General features: G+C 31.5%; 2 protein-coding genes across 3 annotated transcripts; one reads left to right on the top strand and one right to left on the bottom strand.

Moving 5' to 3' along the window:
* Nucleotides 1-914: 914 nt before the first annotated feature.
* Nucleotides 915-3100, bottom strand: LOC140988650 (protein RGF1 INDUCIBLE TRANSCRIPTION FACTOR 1-like). Of its 2 annotated transcripts, XM_073457689.1 has the most exons (5): nucleotides 2755-3100; nucleotides 2467-2643; nucleotides 2220-2294; nucleotides 1968-2108; nucleotides 915-1459 (listed from the first exon to the last, which is right to left on the bottom strand). In XM_073457689.1, the coding sequence occupies exons 1-5, from the start codon at nucleotides 2755-2757 to the stop codon at nucleotides 1109-1111; spliced, it is 747 nt and encodes a 248-aa protein (XP_073313790.1). In that variant the 5' UTR covers nucleotides 2758-3100; the 3' UTR covers nucleotides 915-1108. The 2 variants fall into 2 exon arrangements, with proteins under 2 accessions (XP_073313790.1, XP_073313789.1); XM_073457688.1 differs by lacking the exon at nucleotides 2755-3100 and having other exon boundaries at nucleotides 2467-2735.
* Nucleotides 3101-10744: 7644 nt separating this feature from the next.
* On the top strand, nucleotides 10745-12774 carry LOC140988894 (protein GRAVITROPIC IN THE LIGHT 1). Its single transcript, XM_073457980.1, has one exon. The coding sequence runs from the start codon at nucleotides 10900-10902 to the stop codon at nucleotides 12340-12342; it is 1443 nt and encodes a 480-aa protein (XP_073314081.1). The 5' UTR covers nucleotides 10745-10899; the 3' UTR covers nucleotides 12343-12774.
* Nucleotides 12775-20220: the final 7446 nt, after the last annotated feature.

The raw sequence follows: 20220 nt of genomic DNA, 5'->3' as shown, positions 1-20220 counted from the left end.
AACATCAGTATCTTTTCAAATTCTGCTAAAATGTGGTTGAATTATTTGGTGATCGATACTTCAGAAGATCGAATGCAGATGATGTTCAACGTTTTCTTCAAATACACAAAGGCAAGGAATTGTATGCGCCAGAAATAAAAAAAAAATTGTCAGCCAGTTTACAAGAGGTCGTGGATCAGTGACAATCTACTTTGAAGGTGTCACGTTTCAAGACTTGTGGATATGACATGCATTCTTCGAGGTCGAGGGGGTTTAAATAATGATATTAATGTGTTGTACGAATTTCTCATATTCAACAGTATCTTGCGAGATAATGCTCCAGATATCAATTTCACTGGTTGTTTAATGGAAGACAAGAGTTTGCAAGAAAAGATGTGGAACATTAATAAGTTATCCTAATGTTTTTCATTAAAAGACCTACAATGATTGAATTTGTGGTAATTACTCAAAAATATAATATTTTCTTAAACATTTGGATTATTCAAATAAATCAAGTATCTGAAACACCATAATAAGTAATATGTATTAAAATAAATATTTATTCTTATTTTATGATAATTGAGAAATAATATTTTTTTAAAATTATATTTTAGATGAAGAAAAAACGTGTAATTTTTATTGATAAAATAATATATTTATTTAAATAATAAAAAGACAAAAATGTAAATTTGAGTTTATAAAAAACTAAAACTGAAATTATAACATTATTAACTACTTATTCTTAAAAAATTGTGGATAGATACTAAATCTTAATTCAAACGTATTTTCACAAATTTACCCTTATTTTATTTTATAACAAGAAAATAGGCAAAAAGACTTTAATATCCATAATAAACAAAAAAAAAGGACAAAAATTATGACTGGAGGTTAAAATTGGTAATTCTTAAAGAGTCTTGCAATGCAGTCGATATGGCTAGTCCAAAGAAAGTAGTATACATTTATAACCGAGACCTACACAGCACAAAAGATGGGAATGAAAGTGTAGGCTGTAAGATTTGGAATGCAATCTTCTTCCTCTATTGCCCCTGGCGACGATATGTAAATTACCCATCTGCCCCCAACCCTTTCCGTTCATCTCACCATATCCTCCATCTATTTCCTGTTCAAATCAGTAAAATGGAGACCGATGTGGGGTTCCCTTCCTCCGGCTCAGTGTCACTTCGGATACTTCCTTAACCGGTTCACAACCCAGATTGAAATCAGACCGGAATCCAGCAAGATTACTTCTTTTCGTCCTCACAACCTCCGTGGTAGCCGTGCTGGTGAGGGCTGGGCATCCCACTAAACTACTTGGACCGACATAGTCGGAACCGGAGTCTGAACTTCCCGGGCCGGTGGCTTCTAGCACTGAATCGGGTGTCCTTTGGCCTTCATCAAAAGCCGGTTCAGGCAATGCAAGAAATTCACACTTCCGGAGATAGTCTGAAACTTTGCAGCCACTATTCAGTACATGTTGAAGCTGTGCAAAACAAGAAAATAAATACAGGAATAACAAGAAACTTGAGTCGATAACTTTTCAAATCTTTTTTAAAATAAAATAAAATTTAGAAGTGATTTCAAACTTTCAAACCCAAAAAATGTAAACAAAAACATCCTTAAAAAATATCAAATTTACGAACCCGTTTTCTTGAATGAAATTGATTGACTTCTCAGTTGCATTTTCTCAAATAAAAAATATATCAAACTTAACTTTTGCTCCCAATAAAAAAAAATCAAACAAAAAATCTTTTCTTTTTCCCAAAATTTTATATCACGAAGTATTTTTCATTCCATCATCATTTATATGATCGTTACACATTCTTTATACACTTAACCAAATAAGACCTGTATTTTTAAAAAATAAATTATTATAAAACACGACCCGGAGAAATATAAAATGGGTTAGAACTTGGATTCAAAATTCAAAAAAATTTAAAAATTAAATACAAATTTGGAATTTTAAAAATTCCAGATAACAGAAAAAGGACCTTGCAAGAAAGAGAGCAAAAGAGAAATGAGTCTTGCAGGTTCCTGTCGCAGCTGATGCACAAGTTGCCGCCGCCTCTGCCTGGCCTCGACTGTGCTCTCTCTCTCAAAAACACTACTTTTGAATTATTTGTTGTATAAGACTGCAAAAAGTTAAATTATACACTAAAAAGTATTAGAAACCTGCATTTGTATACACAAAATTAGATAGTAAAAAGAAAGATTAAAAAACTAGGAAAAATATCAATTTTTACTTGCACTTGAGCACAGTCCATTAATTTATCAGCATCCCCAAGCCTTATAACATTATGATAGACGTACCTCCGTATCTGAAAAATCACACCAAACAAATCAGCCACAAAACTAGAAAAAGGTCCATTAATAAAGGAAACTCTCCAAAAAAAAAAATTCAAATCAAAGATTAAATTATGGCATTAGATTACGTAAATAACATATATATTTTAAAAATATGAATGAATTTTCACTACTATAGAGACATACCTGAAAGAGTCGGTGAGAAGGATGATGAACGAAGCAATGAGAGCAAATTCCCTCACAGCAATCCAAACAAAAAACATTCTTTTCATTCTTCTTCGAATCCTCGTGAATTATACACCCATTGAAGAATTTCTCCCGCAAAAGGGCCAAAAGCCACCGTGGAATCTCCGAAGTATCCAACTGCAAAGAACAGAACCAAAGTTGCATCAAAATCTGAAAAAACCCAGAGATGAAATCACTATCATTAATCACAAGAAGAGGGAAAATGAAAAAAAAAAGAGAGGAGCCCACCATAACTAAAAATTCAATGGTTTGAAATATTGAGCAAATCTACACTATAAATAAAGATGTAGGGAACCCATGATCAGAATATCAGGAGAGAAAAAAAGAAAAGATTTTCGCTGTAAAAAAAAAACAATATAATATATGATGGCTGTACATAAATACTTATTAAGGCTAGTTTTTCTTTTGTGTATATATATATAATATATATATCTGTGTGTATGTATAGATTGAGGGGGAGAGAGAGTAATGGAGGATGGGATATGAAGAGCGGCGCCTGCAAAAAACTGCGACTTGTGGTGTTTACTGTTACCAATGAAAGAACAACAACAGAAGCAGAAACAGGAATTGGAGTGGATGGGTTGGCCTCATTAATTTAAAGTTTTTGTTGTTTTATTTATTATTTATTTTTTCCTGTAATTTTTCGTTCGGACTGCCTCATTATTTGTACCAAACCAATATTTCCTCTCTCGTACACAGTGATAGCCGATAATATGGGATTTAGTATGGGATTTTCCATCTTATTTTATTTATATATACAAACAATTATTTCATGACAACTTTTAAAAATTTTGTTTAAACAAAATATTAAAATTGCTTTAATAGCTTTGCTCAAGTTTTTTAATTTAGTTGGATTGGAAGGAGATAATTGTGTGAAATACTTTTGAAATTTTAGTTGAGTTAATAATTTTCGGTCTCTCTGTTATTACGGAAATTATTTCAATATTTATGTGAAAATCTTATTGAGCTAATAACACCTTTCGTAACATATTTAAACATATTTTTTTAGCATATAAACCTTTACATATATGAGAAAATTACGCCAAATAATTATCAATATTTTTTCGTGTATTTCATTATTTTTTATTCAATATACGATTAGTTGTCGCATTTAAATTGAAACAATTGTGGAAAACTTTTATTTGTAGTAAAAAAGATAACTTTTGAGAATTAATTGACTAAGATATTGAACAACTTCAAATTCTCGTTGAATTATGCTGTTACGAACTGAGGTTGAGCTAATATTGTTAAAAATTAGGGTATTAGTTCAGCTTGTTAGCCAATTAATTCTAAAAAAATGCTCATCTTTTACTACAAATCAAAATTTCTCGTAATTTGTTTTATTTAATTACGTCAATTAATCAATGAGAATTTGTTGTAATTTTCTCGTAGAAAGAAGAGTCTACATGCTCAAAAAATATAATAGAAAGACTAAAATGCTCAAATAAATTGCAGAATAATGTATTAGCTCTACCAAAATTTTCATATATGTATCGACACAATTTGTGCATTAACATAAAACTAAAGTATTGAAATAAGTTACACGACAATATTAACTCAAAAGGAAATTCTCGAAGATATCTGACGCAATCATCTCGAATTGAAAATCTAATATGAAAAAAGTTATCGATGAAACATATCAATCTTATATTTATTAATCAATATAAAATCTTGTATTTCATGGCTCCATGCACTGGAAGATTATTATTTAAAAGTTTTATTCTAAACAGTAATTGAATTTTATATAAAATTATAGATACATTTTTTACTTTATTTACTTATAAATTATATATACAATACGACAAAAATAAATAAATAAAATAAAAGAGAAACAAATACATAAAAGTGCTCCAAGGTAAAGCGTTTTGTTTAATGCGACAATCTTGGAATTTGGTTATATTTTTTGGAAAATATTAAAAGTTTTAATTAATGAACAAACCCTATAATACTTATTAAATAATTGGTGGTACGTGTAGTTGGATGGCTTGCAGACTAAGCCAGTAAATATCCCTTTCTCCCTATGATGAGCTGCTAAATGACACCACCAGAGAAAGCGACTTTTCTCCCTTCTCTGCTAAAATGTTTAGTATTAAAAAAAAAAATGTAATGGTTTACACAATATGGATTATTCTGGCTCAGCAAGCCAACCAGCGCTCGGAAGGAGTCGGGATCTCAGTTGAACCAGGATAGTAATTAAGAACTCGGATAATATAACTAGTAGATAGTGTTTCCCGTCGCGGTTCCAAACTAATTCAACGTTTGATTCAACTTCGAACAAAATAATAACATATGATCTAATTATGATATCCATCGAATTTATGTGGTAAACATGCGCTCTACTGAATATCAATATCAACTTTTTTATGGGAGCTGCCATTGCTAGTTTAAATGCATGCAATTTTCTTAAATTATAAAGTGTACTTTTGTGTGTTTTCGTAATTTAAAGTTTAAAAATTAATTACATGGCATATGAAATTTGTAAAATGGAAAAAAATGTGTCAAATTAGTTAAGGTTGTCTTTTAAATATGATAATTTATGAAGATATACACGTTAATAAAACACATCAGAAAACTTATTTTTAAAAATAATTTCATATTGTATTTAGTTATTTTTATATATAAAAAAAATCTTGATCTTTGTTTTGCGACAGTAACGATATCCAAAATACTGTTTCGTGAACATAGAGTTTTGAAATAGTCGTGAAAAATCTTCAGGACGATGGGATAGCCGCAAGGATTTTATCAAGGAGATTTAATTCAAATAAATGTGGGCCGTTGATGAGAAGGATCGACAATTCGTTGACTAAATTAAAATCCATTCTATACTATGGCTAATTTTTATATATTTAATAAAAAAATCTCAATCTTTCTTAAATATAAATAAAAAAAAATGATAATATTGTTGACAAATGTTAACTCACACTTGTTTTTTTATAATGTAATAATTTTAGTGGTAAATTAATTAATTAAGATATAAATAGTCGAGAACTTATATTAATAGTTTTTATTTATTTTTTTAATAAATTCTATCCAAAAATAAGAAAGGCAACGTTAAATTGTCCCATTAAATTAAAGCCCAGGCCCGGATCCTTTTAGTAAATGACATTATATTTCGTGAAGTTCTTGGCCCAATCCCAAAAGTTTGTAGTTAAATATTTTCAAAAACCTTCTTCGTATTGCTTATTTGCTCTTACATAAAAAAAAAACATTAACTTTATCAATCAAAAGAACAAATATATCGGATTTAAAAAACAACATAAATTAACAAGGATATTCATTTAATTTACAATTTTCAAAATAGAAAAGAAAAACTATTAAAATCAGTGGCGGAGCCAGGATTTTAAATCTACCCGTACTAATTTTTTTAACAAAAAACAAAATAATCCATAACAATTAAATTCATAACTACAATACATGTTCATCGTATTCTCAAAAAATTTCTCATTAACAAGATCTTCAATATTTTCGTTATTGAACTCGTATCATTCATAAACCGACAAAACATTGACAATGTAATGTTATATCTTCATCATCCTGCAAGAAAAATTAATGAAGATCAAATAAAATGAATATCTCTAAAACCATTCATTCAAGTGTCTCATCATTGAATTTAGAGTTTAACTTTTCCAACTGAAAATCTATTGCAATATTAAATATATCATAATATAAGTGATGTTCAACTGTGATAGTTTCTTTTTTTTTCTGACATGAATGACTTGAATGCTTATAATGAGAACTCGTATCTGGTATATCGACATCCAATCTTGTACAAAATGATTTTACATACGAAAGAAGAATATCAAAACCATCATTTCTCAATCTTAGGAAAGTTCTTTACACTACAAAAAAAGGCAAAAGACAACGGTTAAAAACCGTTGTCGTAGGTAAAATAAAACCGTTCTTAAAAGCCTTGTGGTTAAAGGGTGTGCTCAAAGACAACGGTGAAAAACCGTTGACGTAGACGTCTAAAGACGACGGTGAAAAACTGTTGTCGTAGGTCTGTAAAACCGTTGTTAAAGGCCCTGTGGTTAAACAATTCGCTCAAAGACAACGATTTTGGACTGATGTGGTAGCTACAATTTGCGACGGTTTTTCAAAAACCGTCGCAAATTTATTAGCGATGGAAATCATCCCAAACCGTCGCTAAAAGTAGCGACGGTATTTATGTTAAACTGTCGCCAAATAGCGACGGTTTTTTATAAACATCGTCGCTAATTTTAGCGAAGGTTTGGGATGGTTTCCTTCGCTAATTTTTTCAGTAAAATAAAAAAAAATCACTTTTAATATTTTAATAAATATAAAAAAAACTCACAATCTTACTATGCTAACTATATTCTTGGTTTTAAAAATTTTCTAAAATTCAAAGGGAAAAAATTTACCCTAAATTGAAACAAAAATCGTGTAAAAGAGAAAAATTTTAAGTGTTGTGAAGTGGTGTGGTAGAAAATGGACCGAAGACGGTGATATTTATAGACAATTTGCGACGGTTTTTTATATAACCGTCACCAATAGCAACGGTTATTTTTCTAACTGTCGCCGATTTAAAATTAGCGACAGTTTCACAATAACCGTCGCTATATTTAGTGACTGTTGTTAGAAAACCGTCGCTAAATATAGCGACGATTTTGGCTAAAATGTCTCTAATTTTAAATCGGCGACAGTTTTATTTAAACCGTCGCTAAAATTAGCGACAGTTATACAAAAACTGTCGCAAATTTTAACGACAATTTTAGTCAAACCGTCGCTAAAGTTAAATCGACGACGGTTTTGCTTAAAACCTTAGCTAAAAGTAGCGACGGTTATACGTAAACCGTCGCAAGTTTTAAATTAGCGAAAGTGTCGTACAACCGTCGCTAATTTAGCGACATGTTTTTCTTAAAACCGTCGCAAAAAATATTGACAACAAATTTTATAAAATAACCAGTTGAAATACAACAGTTTGTTAAAAACCGTTGTCGTAACTTTAAGAAAAACGCTAATAGACAACGGTCATAAAAACCGTTTTCGTAGCAAAAAAAAAACGCTTGTAGACAACAATTTAAAACCGATGTCGTAGATATATCAAAGACAACGATTTTAAAGAAACTGTTGTCTATGAGCAGAATTTTTTAAGCTACGACAACGATTTTTGTTAAAACCGTTGTTAAAAGTAAAAAGACAACGGTTTTAATAAAAGCTGTTGTCTTTGATGTGTTGTTGAATGTGTATTTTCTTGTAGTGTTAGTAGTAGAGGCCAAATCCCTTGCACTTATGATATCAAGAGATTTTGTTGTAAAACACGACAAAACAAATTTGTGATCTCCATAATTTTATGCATCAAATGCAAAATAAAAATGAAATCAAAAGATTTCATCACTATTAATAAACCACCAGCTTCCCCACGCATTGAAGTAGAGCTGCCATCAATGATAATGTTTTCGAGCACATTAATAGTTGCATCATACATATCTATCAAGCTGCAAATAGAACTAAAATGGGAGCTCCAACGAGTAGTACCTGCTCGATGCAAAAAACCAATCTGATTAGCTCCTCGCCCAGTTTTGCGTTCTCCAGCAACAACAGAATGTGCGATTTCATTAACTTGATAAGATTGTAACTCGACATTGCGCTTGGAAGAAGATGTAACAAGATTGTAATATAGTCGTCAGATTTGAAAAAAAAAACCACATAAAGATCTCTTTTTCGGCTGCTGCAACTAATGCTAATTGCAGTCGAAAAAGAATTACATCAGAGTGATTAAAATCTCAATTTTCAGCAGCTTGTAATCGATCAAGGACTGGGATTAATCGTGCTCAATACCTCAAAATCGAAACACCAAAGGTCTCGCGGTGCTGCTGCATATAGAACTCGTCAGATATATCGTCGGAATTATTGATCACGCTAAGAAAAATGGTTGGAAACGGCACAAAGTGGCCCAAAGTTTTCCAACACCACGACACCATTAACTACAAATAAAATGAAGCAAGATCATTACCTAAATCGAGCAAGAATCGAACGCAAGAACAGGAGCTGAAATCGAGTGGCTTCTTCTTCGATTCAGCACAGGAAGAATTGAAGCAAACATAGAGCTTGGGGCTGTCGATGGCTAATCACGCGACGGTGGTCGGAACTCTGGGATAAGGTGGTGCGGCGACTGATGCTGGGAGAGGAGATGAGCAACACGATGGGTTGGGACTTGGGAGGAGGTTTTGAAAATTGAAATGTTCTGCTTCTGTAAGTCTGCAACATAAATCGGGTGTCTTCATTTTTTTTCTTTTGACAATATCAATTATCAAGTATGGACTTTGGAGCATGGGCTGAGAAATCATTTTTCAAGCCTATTTTGAAAAATATTTATTAGTTATATAATCTGGACCACTAGGTTAGACCAAAAACTAATACATACTAATAAAAAAAATTGGGCCATTCGGGCTACAACTCAGGTGGTCACAAGTCTCCCTCCGCCTATGGCTAAAATCCACTTATATAAAATTATCGATCATACAAAATCGCCAATTCAAAATCCTATCATCCATACTTGAACTTTATAAAAATTATTTGATGATAAAAATCTCATTAAATATTCAGAGTTTAAAACCAAGAAAGTATTTATTTGAATTTTTTTTATTTTCTTAGACTCTGAACATTGCTAATTTAAATTTAAAATAATTTTAAAATAATATAGTTTATTTTGAAATACTCACCAACAATAGGTTAGTGGTTTAGAAGATGCCCATGCCTTCCTCGCCCGCTTGGATCCTCGGCCTCCAAGACAGAGGAAATCGAACAAGGATGTTTCCGTACTTACTATAAATTAGCCTGGTTCTACTTTTAAAAAATCACAAATTTTTCTATTTTCATTTAAAAAAAAAACAAAATTTCTTCTACTAGATATATGGAATAACGATGATCTCAATACTTTCCACTCTTCTCAATTTCATTCTCAATCTACGTTTTCTAAACTAAGAAGGAAATGGAAGAGGCCTGTTGCTCAAAGTGACGACGAGGGTGAAGGAAGGCCATGACAAGGAGACATTAAACCAAGATGGAAGATGAACGTCTCTCCAAGTTACGGTTCAACGCTTCTACCAATCCGACACTTGCAATTTATAAAAGAAATGCTAGTTTATGGATATTGGTTTTGAATAAATATAACCACGAGTTAGACAAATAAATGGAAAGTTACGTACACGATACAACATTCGTTAACATTTCACGGATATAGTGAAACAAATGTTTGTTTCCAGAACAAATTAAGTGAGCTAGAAGCGCTCAACCAAAGATGCTCTTCGTTTGAGGTTAAGGAATTTTCAATATTTCCAGGCAAAAATATTATTCTTTATTTTTCAGAGAAGCAAACTAACCAATTAATGGGTCTCACGTTGAAGAAAAAATGTAATAACCACCAGTTTTATTAATGCAAACATGTAGCACTGCACGCGAGGGTTTCAGAGACGAAGCTCCTCCGATAGTCCCTCTTCGTTCCCAAAATTTGAGTAATGAAAGAGCATATTAGAACTTATATAAAAGTTTTAATTAATTTTCGAGGGGAGGAGTTTTTCAGGTAAGGTACCGTTTCAGAAAAGTTTTTTAAAATTATAATACTTTATATGTTTTTCCAATTCATATTAGATTTGGGAGCATAAAATCAAGATTTCTAAGACAGAAGAATTAATCAGAGTAATAGATACATCATTGTATTTTTTTGTAGATTTATAAATTTTATATCTAGGTCAAACCAATATACTTGATTGATACCCGTAAATAGTATAAAATTCCAAGTTTATTTAATATCTGGATTCAATAAAATTCCAAGTCTATTTTTTTTTTTAAAAAAATCAATCTTTTATTACACACACACACACGCATATATNTTTATTTTGAACATTTTTTATTTTTTAAATAATTGTTTATTTGATTTAGTAAATATACTTTATTTTTATACAATTAGATTTTCAAATTTAATCATATATATGAGATAGATTTTGTTATTATGTGTTTAAATTAAAATATTATTTTATTTAATTTTCTTTAAAAAAATTCAAAATCAAGTTGATTCGAGTTCGGATTTGCTTGAGAGTTTTGGGTTGGTTCAAATTTTGATTAAACCATTTTTAAATAGTACCATACTCAACTCGACCAACCCACCAGTGTTAGACACCCTCTAAAAAGGACATATTTTCTTTTTAAAAAAAGAAAGGACAGCCACTATCCCACGCTTCCATATTGTATTTGTATGTGTTTCCATTTTCTCATTTCACACACACATGCCTTGCTTCTAAGCCATCCGAAGTACCCCCATTCCCCATAACCAAGTTCATAATTTGAAGAACTCACCCACAAATTCGCTGATTATACACACAATTGGTGATTTGGGTAAACAAATTCCGAGAAATGGCAGAATTCGAAGGAGGCCCATCACCTAATCCGCCGCTTCAATTTTCTGATATGTTCCAGAAATTCGCCCTCGTTTTCAAGTCCAAAACGTACGAGCTCTTCGCTGAAGAGTCGTCCTCCTCTGCCGACGCGGACGCCGATGTTTTTGCGCTCCTGGATTCTGCCGAGGAATTTATCCCCGATCAAAAAGTAGTCGTTATCAAGCCCGACCCGAGTTCAGGCCCAGATTCTTCCTTGACCCTTTTACTCCGAAGTTTGATTCCTTCCCTATTCGCCACTCTCTCTTCCTTCGAAGCTTCTTATCTGCAGTTTCAAACTGCCCACGTTCCAGAGGTTGACGAAAAGGCTCTCGAGGTTGCTGATAGATCAATTGTTGCAATCCTCCAGAATTTGTCGGCAATGAGGGGTTTTTATATAAGACGGATTCGTGGGTTGAGTTGTGATTTTGAGTTTCCAGCAGGGTCGTTTTTCGAATTTCAGGTACAGGAGAATCAGAGCAAGCTAAGGGCATTGGAGACCATGGTGAACTCTTTGCAATCCCAAATCGATGTCAAGGATGATGAAGTAAAGGTTTTGAAAAAAAAATTGGAAAAATTAAGGGTACTCAATGCTGATTTATCTCGAAAATTAGGGCTCAAAGAGGGGAAAATGAGCTCGGGGATTCAGGTTCTGTTGACAATTCGAGTTTTTGAAGCAATGTTGAGTGATTCTTTGAAGTTGGTTCGTTTCTTTGCTAAGTTGTTGATAGATTTGATGAAGAGAGCTGGTTGGGATTTGGAAATGGCCGCGAATTCGGTTTACTCGGGTTTGGATTACTCGAAAACAGAGCATTTCAGGTATGTGTTTCTGTCCTATATTTGTTTGGGAATGTTCCAAAATTTTGATAAGAGTGATTTTGGATTATGTGATAGTGAACCTGTGTGTAATGAGAATGGCATCAAATACAGCGGCAATGGTGTAAGTGAGAGTGAAAATAATTATTATTTGAAGCAGTTGATCGAGCATGTTTCAAGTAATCCGAGGGAAATCTTGGTTAAGAATCCAAAATCTGAGTTCTCGCAGTTTTGTGAGATGAAGTATGAGGAACTTATTCACCCAAAAATGGAGTGCTCTATTTTTAGTAAATTGGATGGGAAAGAGAAGGTGTTGGATTCTTGGAAATCATTGAGCATATTTTATGAGTCGTTTGTTAGGATGGCAAGCTCGATATGGCTACTTCAGAAGCTGGCATATTCATTTAGTCCCACGGTTGAAATATTTCAGGTTGAGAGAGGGGTCGAGTTTTCAATAGTTTATATGGAAGATATTTTGGGCAAATCTAGTTTTCCTGTGAAGACTACGCCGAGAGTTGGTTTCACCGTCGTTCCAGGGTTCAAAGTTGGTAGGACGGTCATTCAGTCGCAGGTTTATTTGATGAGCCAAAAGTGCAATGACTTGTGATATCTCAGGTTCTAGATGAAGATTGATAGTTGATAGGAAAGATGAAGAAAATGATGCATGATAAGAAAAGTGCTCTACTAGTCTTGCGATATTCGAAGGTGAAGAACTGGAATTGCTGTGCGCCTGTCTAAATTTGATCTCTAATTACACTGTCAATACTTAGGCATAGGTTTGTGGGGATTGCTGAATTTCGAAAATAGATTTGTTTCTTTATCCATTTGTTTAGTTTTTATCAAATCTTGTATCAAGCGGAATGTCAAGAAATGTTATATGAAGCTATTCGTACTTCTTCCTGTTTCAAGGGATTTGCTTTGAAGACGTACAAATAGATCGAACATATATGCAAGTCTGGTGTTATCGAAATTATAGTGGGATTCTGTGAACTTCACTATTCGATTACTCAAGCATGTGTTACTCTAGTGTCTTGTTCAAATTTCTATTCTTTCATGATGTTACTGGAATTTTTGAGTTGGTCTACAAAAAGTTTGTGGTTTTGTTCGAACGATTCTTCTTACAATTTGTGTGTGTTGTTTCTGTAAATAGAGTAAAAATACAAGCGTCTCCCCTGTGTATGATATTTGATGTGGTTTTTGTTGGGCCGCCTGACACATACTGCACTACCATATTATAATTTCAAATTGATATTTTGGGCTAGGCCAGTTTATTTTATTGGGCCTTCTACAACCAACTTTTACTAAAAGTTTGTCTCACTTTACAAGGCCCTCATTAATTTGTGCGATGCAAAATTATCTCGATAATTTGTAAAATATTTGGCCTATAATTAAGGCAAATAATTAAGCTCCATGTCAATCAGGCATTATCCAAAGTGAATAAATGTTACTACAAAATTCTACATTGCTGAACCGTTTGACTTAGACATCACTTTACTTGTATGATATTGTGTCAATTGTTTGCAAATCTTTGCTCATCGACCAATTGACACGAGTTCCGCATCATTTTTGAGTTATTCATCGTTCTATTACTCATACAACCATGTATTTCAGCGCTCACCAATAAAATGACATTCATATAGTGGATGTGATAAAAAAATATCAAAATTGTACGTTCAATATAGGCATTGCCACCTTATAGGTAATAACAGAGGTGAACACAATGGGTGGACAACATATCAAAACTATATCAAAATTGTACGTTCAATATATGAGTGTCGCCTCATAGGTGGGTACAGAGGTGAACACAGTGGGTGGACAACATATCAAAACTATATATATGTGTGTGATATACTATACATGATATGAACATAATATAATTCAGAATTTATTATTTTGTTTTAATCTTAGTTAACAGATAAATATTGGTGTATGCACACCAGACCTACAGAGGATAAAACCCGAACTTGTGGGAGCTAAAATTTGTCTCATTTGTTTGTGTTATTTGGTTGTAACAATATTAGATTTGATTTCATTTTCTTAGATTTTATTAAGTGTATATAAGATCATTGTATGCAAAGCAATGATCAGTGAAATGCATACAATTCTTTAGTCTCCAGTCCTGAATTTTTGAATACCTGTTCTCTTGCTACCAAACCTTCCATTATACAAGAGGCTGTCTCCAGTCCTGAACGGACAGCTGCTATGTAATCAGAATTTGCTGCCCTTTTAAAGAATGATACATGGTCCTTGGTTCAGCACCGGTCCGAGTCTCCTGTGATTGGATGTAAATGGGTTTTAAACTGAAGACTAATCCGGATGGTTCTATAGCTCGTCGCAAAGCTAGACTTGTTGTCAAGGGATGCTCTCAAACTCCAGGGATTGATTTTACAGAAACTTTCATTCCGGTTATTAAGCCTGCTACCATTCGTATTGTTCTAACCATTGTAGTCAAAAAGGGCCGGACGGTTAACCAACTCGATGTAAATAATGTTTTTCTTAATGGTACTCTTAATGAAGTGGTATACATGAAGCAACCTCCCGAGGTTGAAGTTAGTAATAGTGACACTCCTCATGTTTGTAAGCTTCGTAAGGCTATTTATGGCCTTAAACAAGCACCTCGTGCTTGGTTTGATCAGTTTTGCTCTGCTCGTCACAGCATGGGTTTTGCTCTTCTACTTCAATTATTTATATTTTGGTTTACATTGATGATATCTAAATAACAGGAAGTGGCAAACACCAGGTTCAATGGCTTATTTCTCAACTAAACAATAGATTTCGCTCGAGAATCTTAGTGCTCTCTATTATTTTCTTGGTATCAAGGTCTGCAAGTCATCATATCCCTCTCCGTTTCTCACTCAAACTAAATATGCTAGAGAGCTTCTCATCAAAATTAAGATGGATCAAGCCTACGTGTATGTCTACGGGAGTCAATTTATCACGTCATCTTGGATATCCATTTGATGATCTGACTCTATATCCAAGTACAGTAGGTGCTTTGCAATATCAAGCCCGACAATTTAATAAAACCAAGATCAAGCTTAAAGATATTCGGCTCGTGAGCTCACAATTATGTTAGCTAATAATCTCGCGATTTCGAGCTCGGCTTGTTTAGCTGGCTCGTAAGATCGAGCTCGAATCAATGTCAAACTCGAGCTCAATTATATGCTTTACGAGCTCAGAAACGAGTTGAGCTCAAGTCAGACTTGTTAAACATGATAAACGAGCTATTATGAACCAAGCTCAAGCCCGGTTGATTAATATGATAAAGCTTTTAACGAGCCGAGCTCGAGCTTTTCGCCAGCTTAGTAATTTCAAGATAAGTCGAACCGAGCTCGAGCTTTTATCAATCTTAAATGAGCCAAGCTCAAGCCTCATACTCTTTGGCTTGATTTGGATCAATTTCAACCCTACCTACGATACCTCAATGGCACCTTGGATTATGGTGTTTGCTTAGGTACTTCTGCTTCTCTTCAGTTACATGGCTATTGTGATTCCGACTGGGGTAATGAGTCTAATGACCTTGATGATCGTCGTTCCACGTTGGGTTTCTACTGGTTTCTTGGTGGCTCTCCAATCTCTTGGAGATTCAAGAAGCAAACTGTTGCGTCCTGCTCAAGTACGGCGGCTGAATTCCGGAGTCTTGCAAATGCAACATCTGATCTTTTATGGCTTCAATGTCTTCTCTCAGAATTACATATTGCTTCTCCACGTATTCCAATTTTGTGGTGTGACAATATTAGCACTATTTCATTGAGTGCTAACCCTATTCTTCATTCAAGAACTAAACATTTCGAACTCCGTTTATATTTTTCTCGATATCTAAGTCATTAGTTTTTCAACTTGTGCCATTGATTGATCAAACAGCTGATGCTCTCACAAAGCCACTGACAACAGCTAGATTTCATCATCTTCGGTCCAAGCTCAACGTGGTTCTGAATCCCTCGTTCAGCTTGAAGGGGGAGATAACAGATAGATATCGGTGTGTGCACACTAGAGCTAAAGAGGATAAAAACCCAAATTTGTTGGAGCTAAATTTTCTCATTTGTTTCGGTCATTTGGCTGTAACAATATTTGATTTGATTCCATTTTCTTATATTTTATCAAGTGAATATAAGACCATAGTACGTAAAACGGTGATCAGTGAAATGCAATAAACTTCATCAATTTTTTTTTTAAAATGCTTGAAAGTATAAAGGAGCTCAAGTGATCATAAATGTTAGCTTGATATAGAGCTTGAACTTAAGAAATGGAGATCTTGAGTCTATGTGATATTTTATTTTGGCAAAATATTTTTAGAAAAAGAAAATTCAAGGAGCTGTAAAATATGGCTTTAGGATTTATTCTTGAAAATTCTAATTATTTTTTTAATTAGTATTTCTCATTATTATACCCAAATACACTTCACTATTTTTTTTAATAAAAAAATCTCACTTAAATAATATAAATTTTTTCTTTTCCCTTTTGTTTGACAACAATAAAACGTGTTTGTTTGTCCACATTGTCTTCGGGCCAAAGACATATATGTCACCTATTAATACTTTTGTTTTGAAATGTTTTTAGTAAAGTGTAATAATAATTTGTCGAAATTCCATTGTCGACCACCTTTTTTTTAGGTCTCGCGTCCTTTAATTGTACCAGTCATCTTTTTTTATGGCCAAACTATGTACATTTTGATCGGAAATTGTTGCTTCAAATTTTATACATTATGATTCCAATTTCAAATTGAATGACTTTAATCCACATTCTCATTTGTGATTTGAAATGTATTTAATTAACTGAATGACACAAATCCTGAATTTTCCAGATTCATTATTCCATTGAATTGCAAATTAATATAATTTTTTGTCCGATCACATGAGATAAGTAAGTTGGCCTTCTAGGGCGGTTGACAAAATTGTATGTCTCGATTAAGATATTTTGCTATATATGTTCGATATTCATCATCTGCTATGTAAAATATATGTTCTTCACACAGTCTACACACCAAATTGAAGTTAGCTCCATGTTTCACAATATTATTTCTTGTTAGATGATATTTTTTGTTGGATTGATTTTTAAATTATTTTATCAAAATAATTAATTTGTGAATTTTAAGATATAGATATAAGTGAACAAATTATTTTTTTTTTAAAATTTGTTGAAGATATGATAATAATATTGGAAGATATATATTATTTTGAAGATATGGAAAAATGGTTTAATAAGAGTTATTTTGTCTTGGATATGATGAAGTAGTTCTCTATATATTAGAGTTCTCATTCATTTTAAAGATCTTTGAATGTGACCATGGGCGTCGAGCGTGGCCATATGTGGTCAAGGGAGGTTGATGAGCTTTTATTGTCAAATATTTTAGAGTGGAATTGTTAGTTTTTGTTTTTATGCATTATATTCATTTAAATTCTTCGGGAGAAGAAAGTGAGTTCTCGAGAGATATCGATATCTATCGGATATAGCATATATTATGTTGTAAATTTGTCAAGTTGGTTGTATGAAAAAATAAAGAGCAAAAACGAGAATGTTTTCATTATGTGTCGCAACAAGCCACGAGACAAACTTCTCTCAGAAGTATTATATTCATTCTTATTTCAAGATTTTTAATTGCTGGTGGTACACAAACATTCAAAGTCTTGTGATTCATTCATCTAGAGAGGAAGGTGACATTCTAAGAAGAGAACAATTCGCAGTTTCGAAGGGAGTTAGAGTGTAGCAGAGTTAAAATCGAGTGATGATCGCCAAGTAAAGTCTACTGAACATGTTCATCATAAAGACGTCATAAGAAAATAAAAAGTGTTTAATATTTTAAGTCTGTGTATGATTGTAACATTTTGAAGTTTATTGGATTTACTTGATGTCTAGGCATGATTCCGTAGATATAGGTCTATTGGACCGAAAACTGTTCATGTATTTTATTTTGCTTTCAGTTTTTTTTATTAATTGGGCTAATAACGAAAACCCGGAAAAATAAGCGAAAACCATATCAACATTTCTGTCTCAAATATATGTGCTATATTTTATTTTTCGTTTGTCTCATCTATATGAGTAAATATCTATATATAAAGAGTAATTTTCTATTCTTTTACTAATATACTCTTATCATTAAATGCATTAGCTACTTGCAAATTTTAATATACCATTAACATTAAATAAGAATTAAATAGAATTTTTTTTTGTATAATTGGTTTTTCCAATGATATTATTAATCAGTGTTAAAAATCAAACAAGCACGTATAATTACGATGGAGGTAACAATAGTGCTCATTGCTTAGCTATTTTTGGTTTGTCCCACCCTTCACCTGTTCGTTGGGTGGGTTCTTTGAACCCATCCTGGTTGATGGATGTAACATCGTTGGATGCTATTAATGTTTAATTGTGTTTTCTCTCAAAAAAAAAAAATTACCATGGAGGTAGTATGAAAGTAGACAACTTTAAATCTGACTGTATATATCTATACTATCTATAAATATATGAGTTTGAATTGTGAATTTACTTAGTTATCCTTTCACTCATCATTACTTCATTAATGTTTTACTTAATTATCCTTTCACTCACCATTAGTTTGAATTGTGGATTTACTTAGTTACCCTTTCACTCATCATTACTTCATTAATGTTTTACTTAGTTACCCTTTCACTCAACATTACTTTATTAATGTTTTATTTATTTATTTATTTAAGTGAAATATGAGTTTGAATTGTTAATTTTCTTAGTCACTCTTTCATTCACCATTACTTCATTAATGTTTTATTTATTTATTTAGATTACTTTTCAATTTTCTCATATAAAGAATGATATTGAAAATAAAAACAACTTTATTTCATTATTTTAGTTGAATCAACGACAAATATTACAAATATATTAATATGATACTTTATTTTATTTTTAATTTCATAAATTGTGATATTTAATTAATGTCTTAATATACATATCAAACTTACACTTTTCTACAAGTGTCATTGAAAACATGTCATTGTTATGGTACTTTTCTAATGAAAATGGACATTGAGACCATGTAGATTCTATATGCTCTTTTGTAAATTTTTCTTATATTTTATTTTTCGTATAATTTGATTAGTTTGATTTATTTCAACTAGACAGAGAAATTAATGATAAATTAAAAAGATCGAAAATTACTTTCTACTTTTGTATTAAATTTATTAGATAATCTTTATAATTTTTTAACGAAGATAATTCTTTTAATAATATGAATTATAGTGATAATTTATTTTCATTCACTATAAATTAATTTTTTAAATATGATATTTTTTAACTTTGTATTACTTATTATTTTATTTATATATTTGTTTTACTACACATATTTATTTTATTGATATTATTTAAAAAATTTATTTACCATGAAATATTAATCATCAATATTAATTTACAAATTATCCATTCTGATATAAAATTAACTATCTATAATATGTATTCTAAAAAAACAGAGAAAGTTAAACAAAATCCGCAAGGGGTTAAAAGTTAGCAAATCTATATATCTATAAATATATGAGTTTGATTTGTGCATTTTCTTAGTTACACTTTTACACACCATTACTTAATTAATGTTTCATTTATTTATTTAGGTGAATTTTTAATTTTCTGATTTAAGGATTGATATGGAAAATGAGAATAACTTTATTTCATTATTTTAGTTGAATTGACGAAAAATATTACAAATACATTAGTATGATACTTTTTTATATTTTTAATTTAATAAATTGTGATATTTAATTAATGACTCAATATATATCTCAAGCTTATGCTTTTCTACAAGTGTTATAAAAACCATGCGAGAAAATGTCATTTTTCTTATGGTTTTTTTCCAATGAAAATGGACATTGAGAGCATGCAGATTCTATATGCTCTTTTGCAAATTTTTCTAATATTTTATTTGCAATATAATTTGATTATTTTAAGTCATTTCAACTTTATTCATAGAAAAAGAAATTAATGAGAAATTAAAAAGAATGAAAATTACTTTATACTTTTGTATTAAATTTATCAGATAATCCTTATAATTTTTTTAATTAAGATAATCCTTATAATAAATATGAATTACAATGCTAATTTATTATCATTTGTTAGAAATTAAATTTTTTATATATGATATTTATAAACTGAATGTTACGTATATGTGTTTTACTACACATATTTATTTGATTGATATTATTTTAAAATTTTATTTAACATAAAATTATTAATCATCAATATTAATTTTCAGATGATCCATTCTGATATAAACTAACTATGTATAATATCTATTCTAAAAAAGAAGAAAGTTAACAAAATTCGCAAGGAGTTAAAAGTTAGCAAAAATAAAATTGATATTTAACTTAATAACAAGTTTAGGGGTTTTATTTTAACAGCATTATGATAATTTAGTTAATTAAGAGAATTTTATTTGACAATCGCTATATGCACTTCATTTAAATATATTGGGATTTTCGTTTTAGTAATATTCACTATTCTATTAATTATTTTTTTATTTTTT

This window comes from Primulina huaijiensis, chromosome 11 (assembly GCF_012295235.1).
Source record: "Primulina huaijiensis isolate GDHJ02 chromosome 11, ASM1229523v2, whole genome shotgun sequence".
NCBI lineage: Eukaryota > Viridiplantae > Streptophyta > Magnoliopsida > Lamiales > Gesneriaceae > Primulina > Primulina huaijiensis.
Note: the sequence above shows the minus strand (reverse complement) of the source record. Positions and strands in the feature narration are given on the sequence as shown.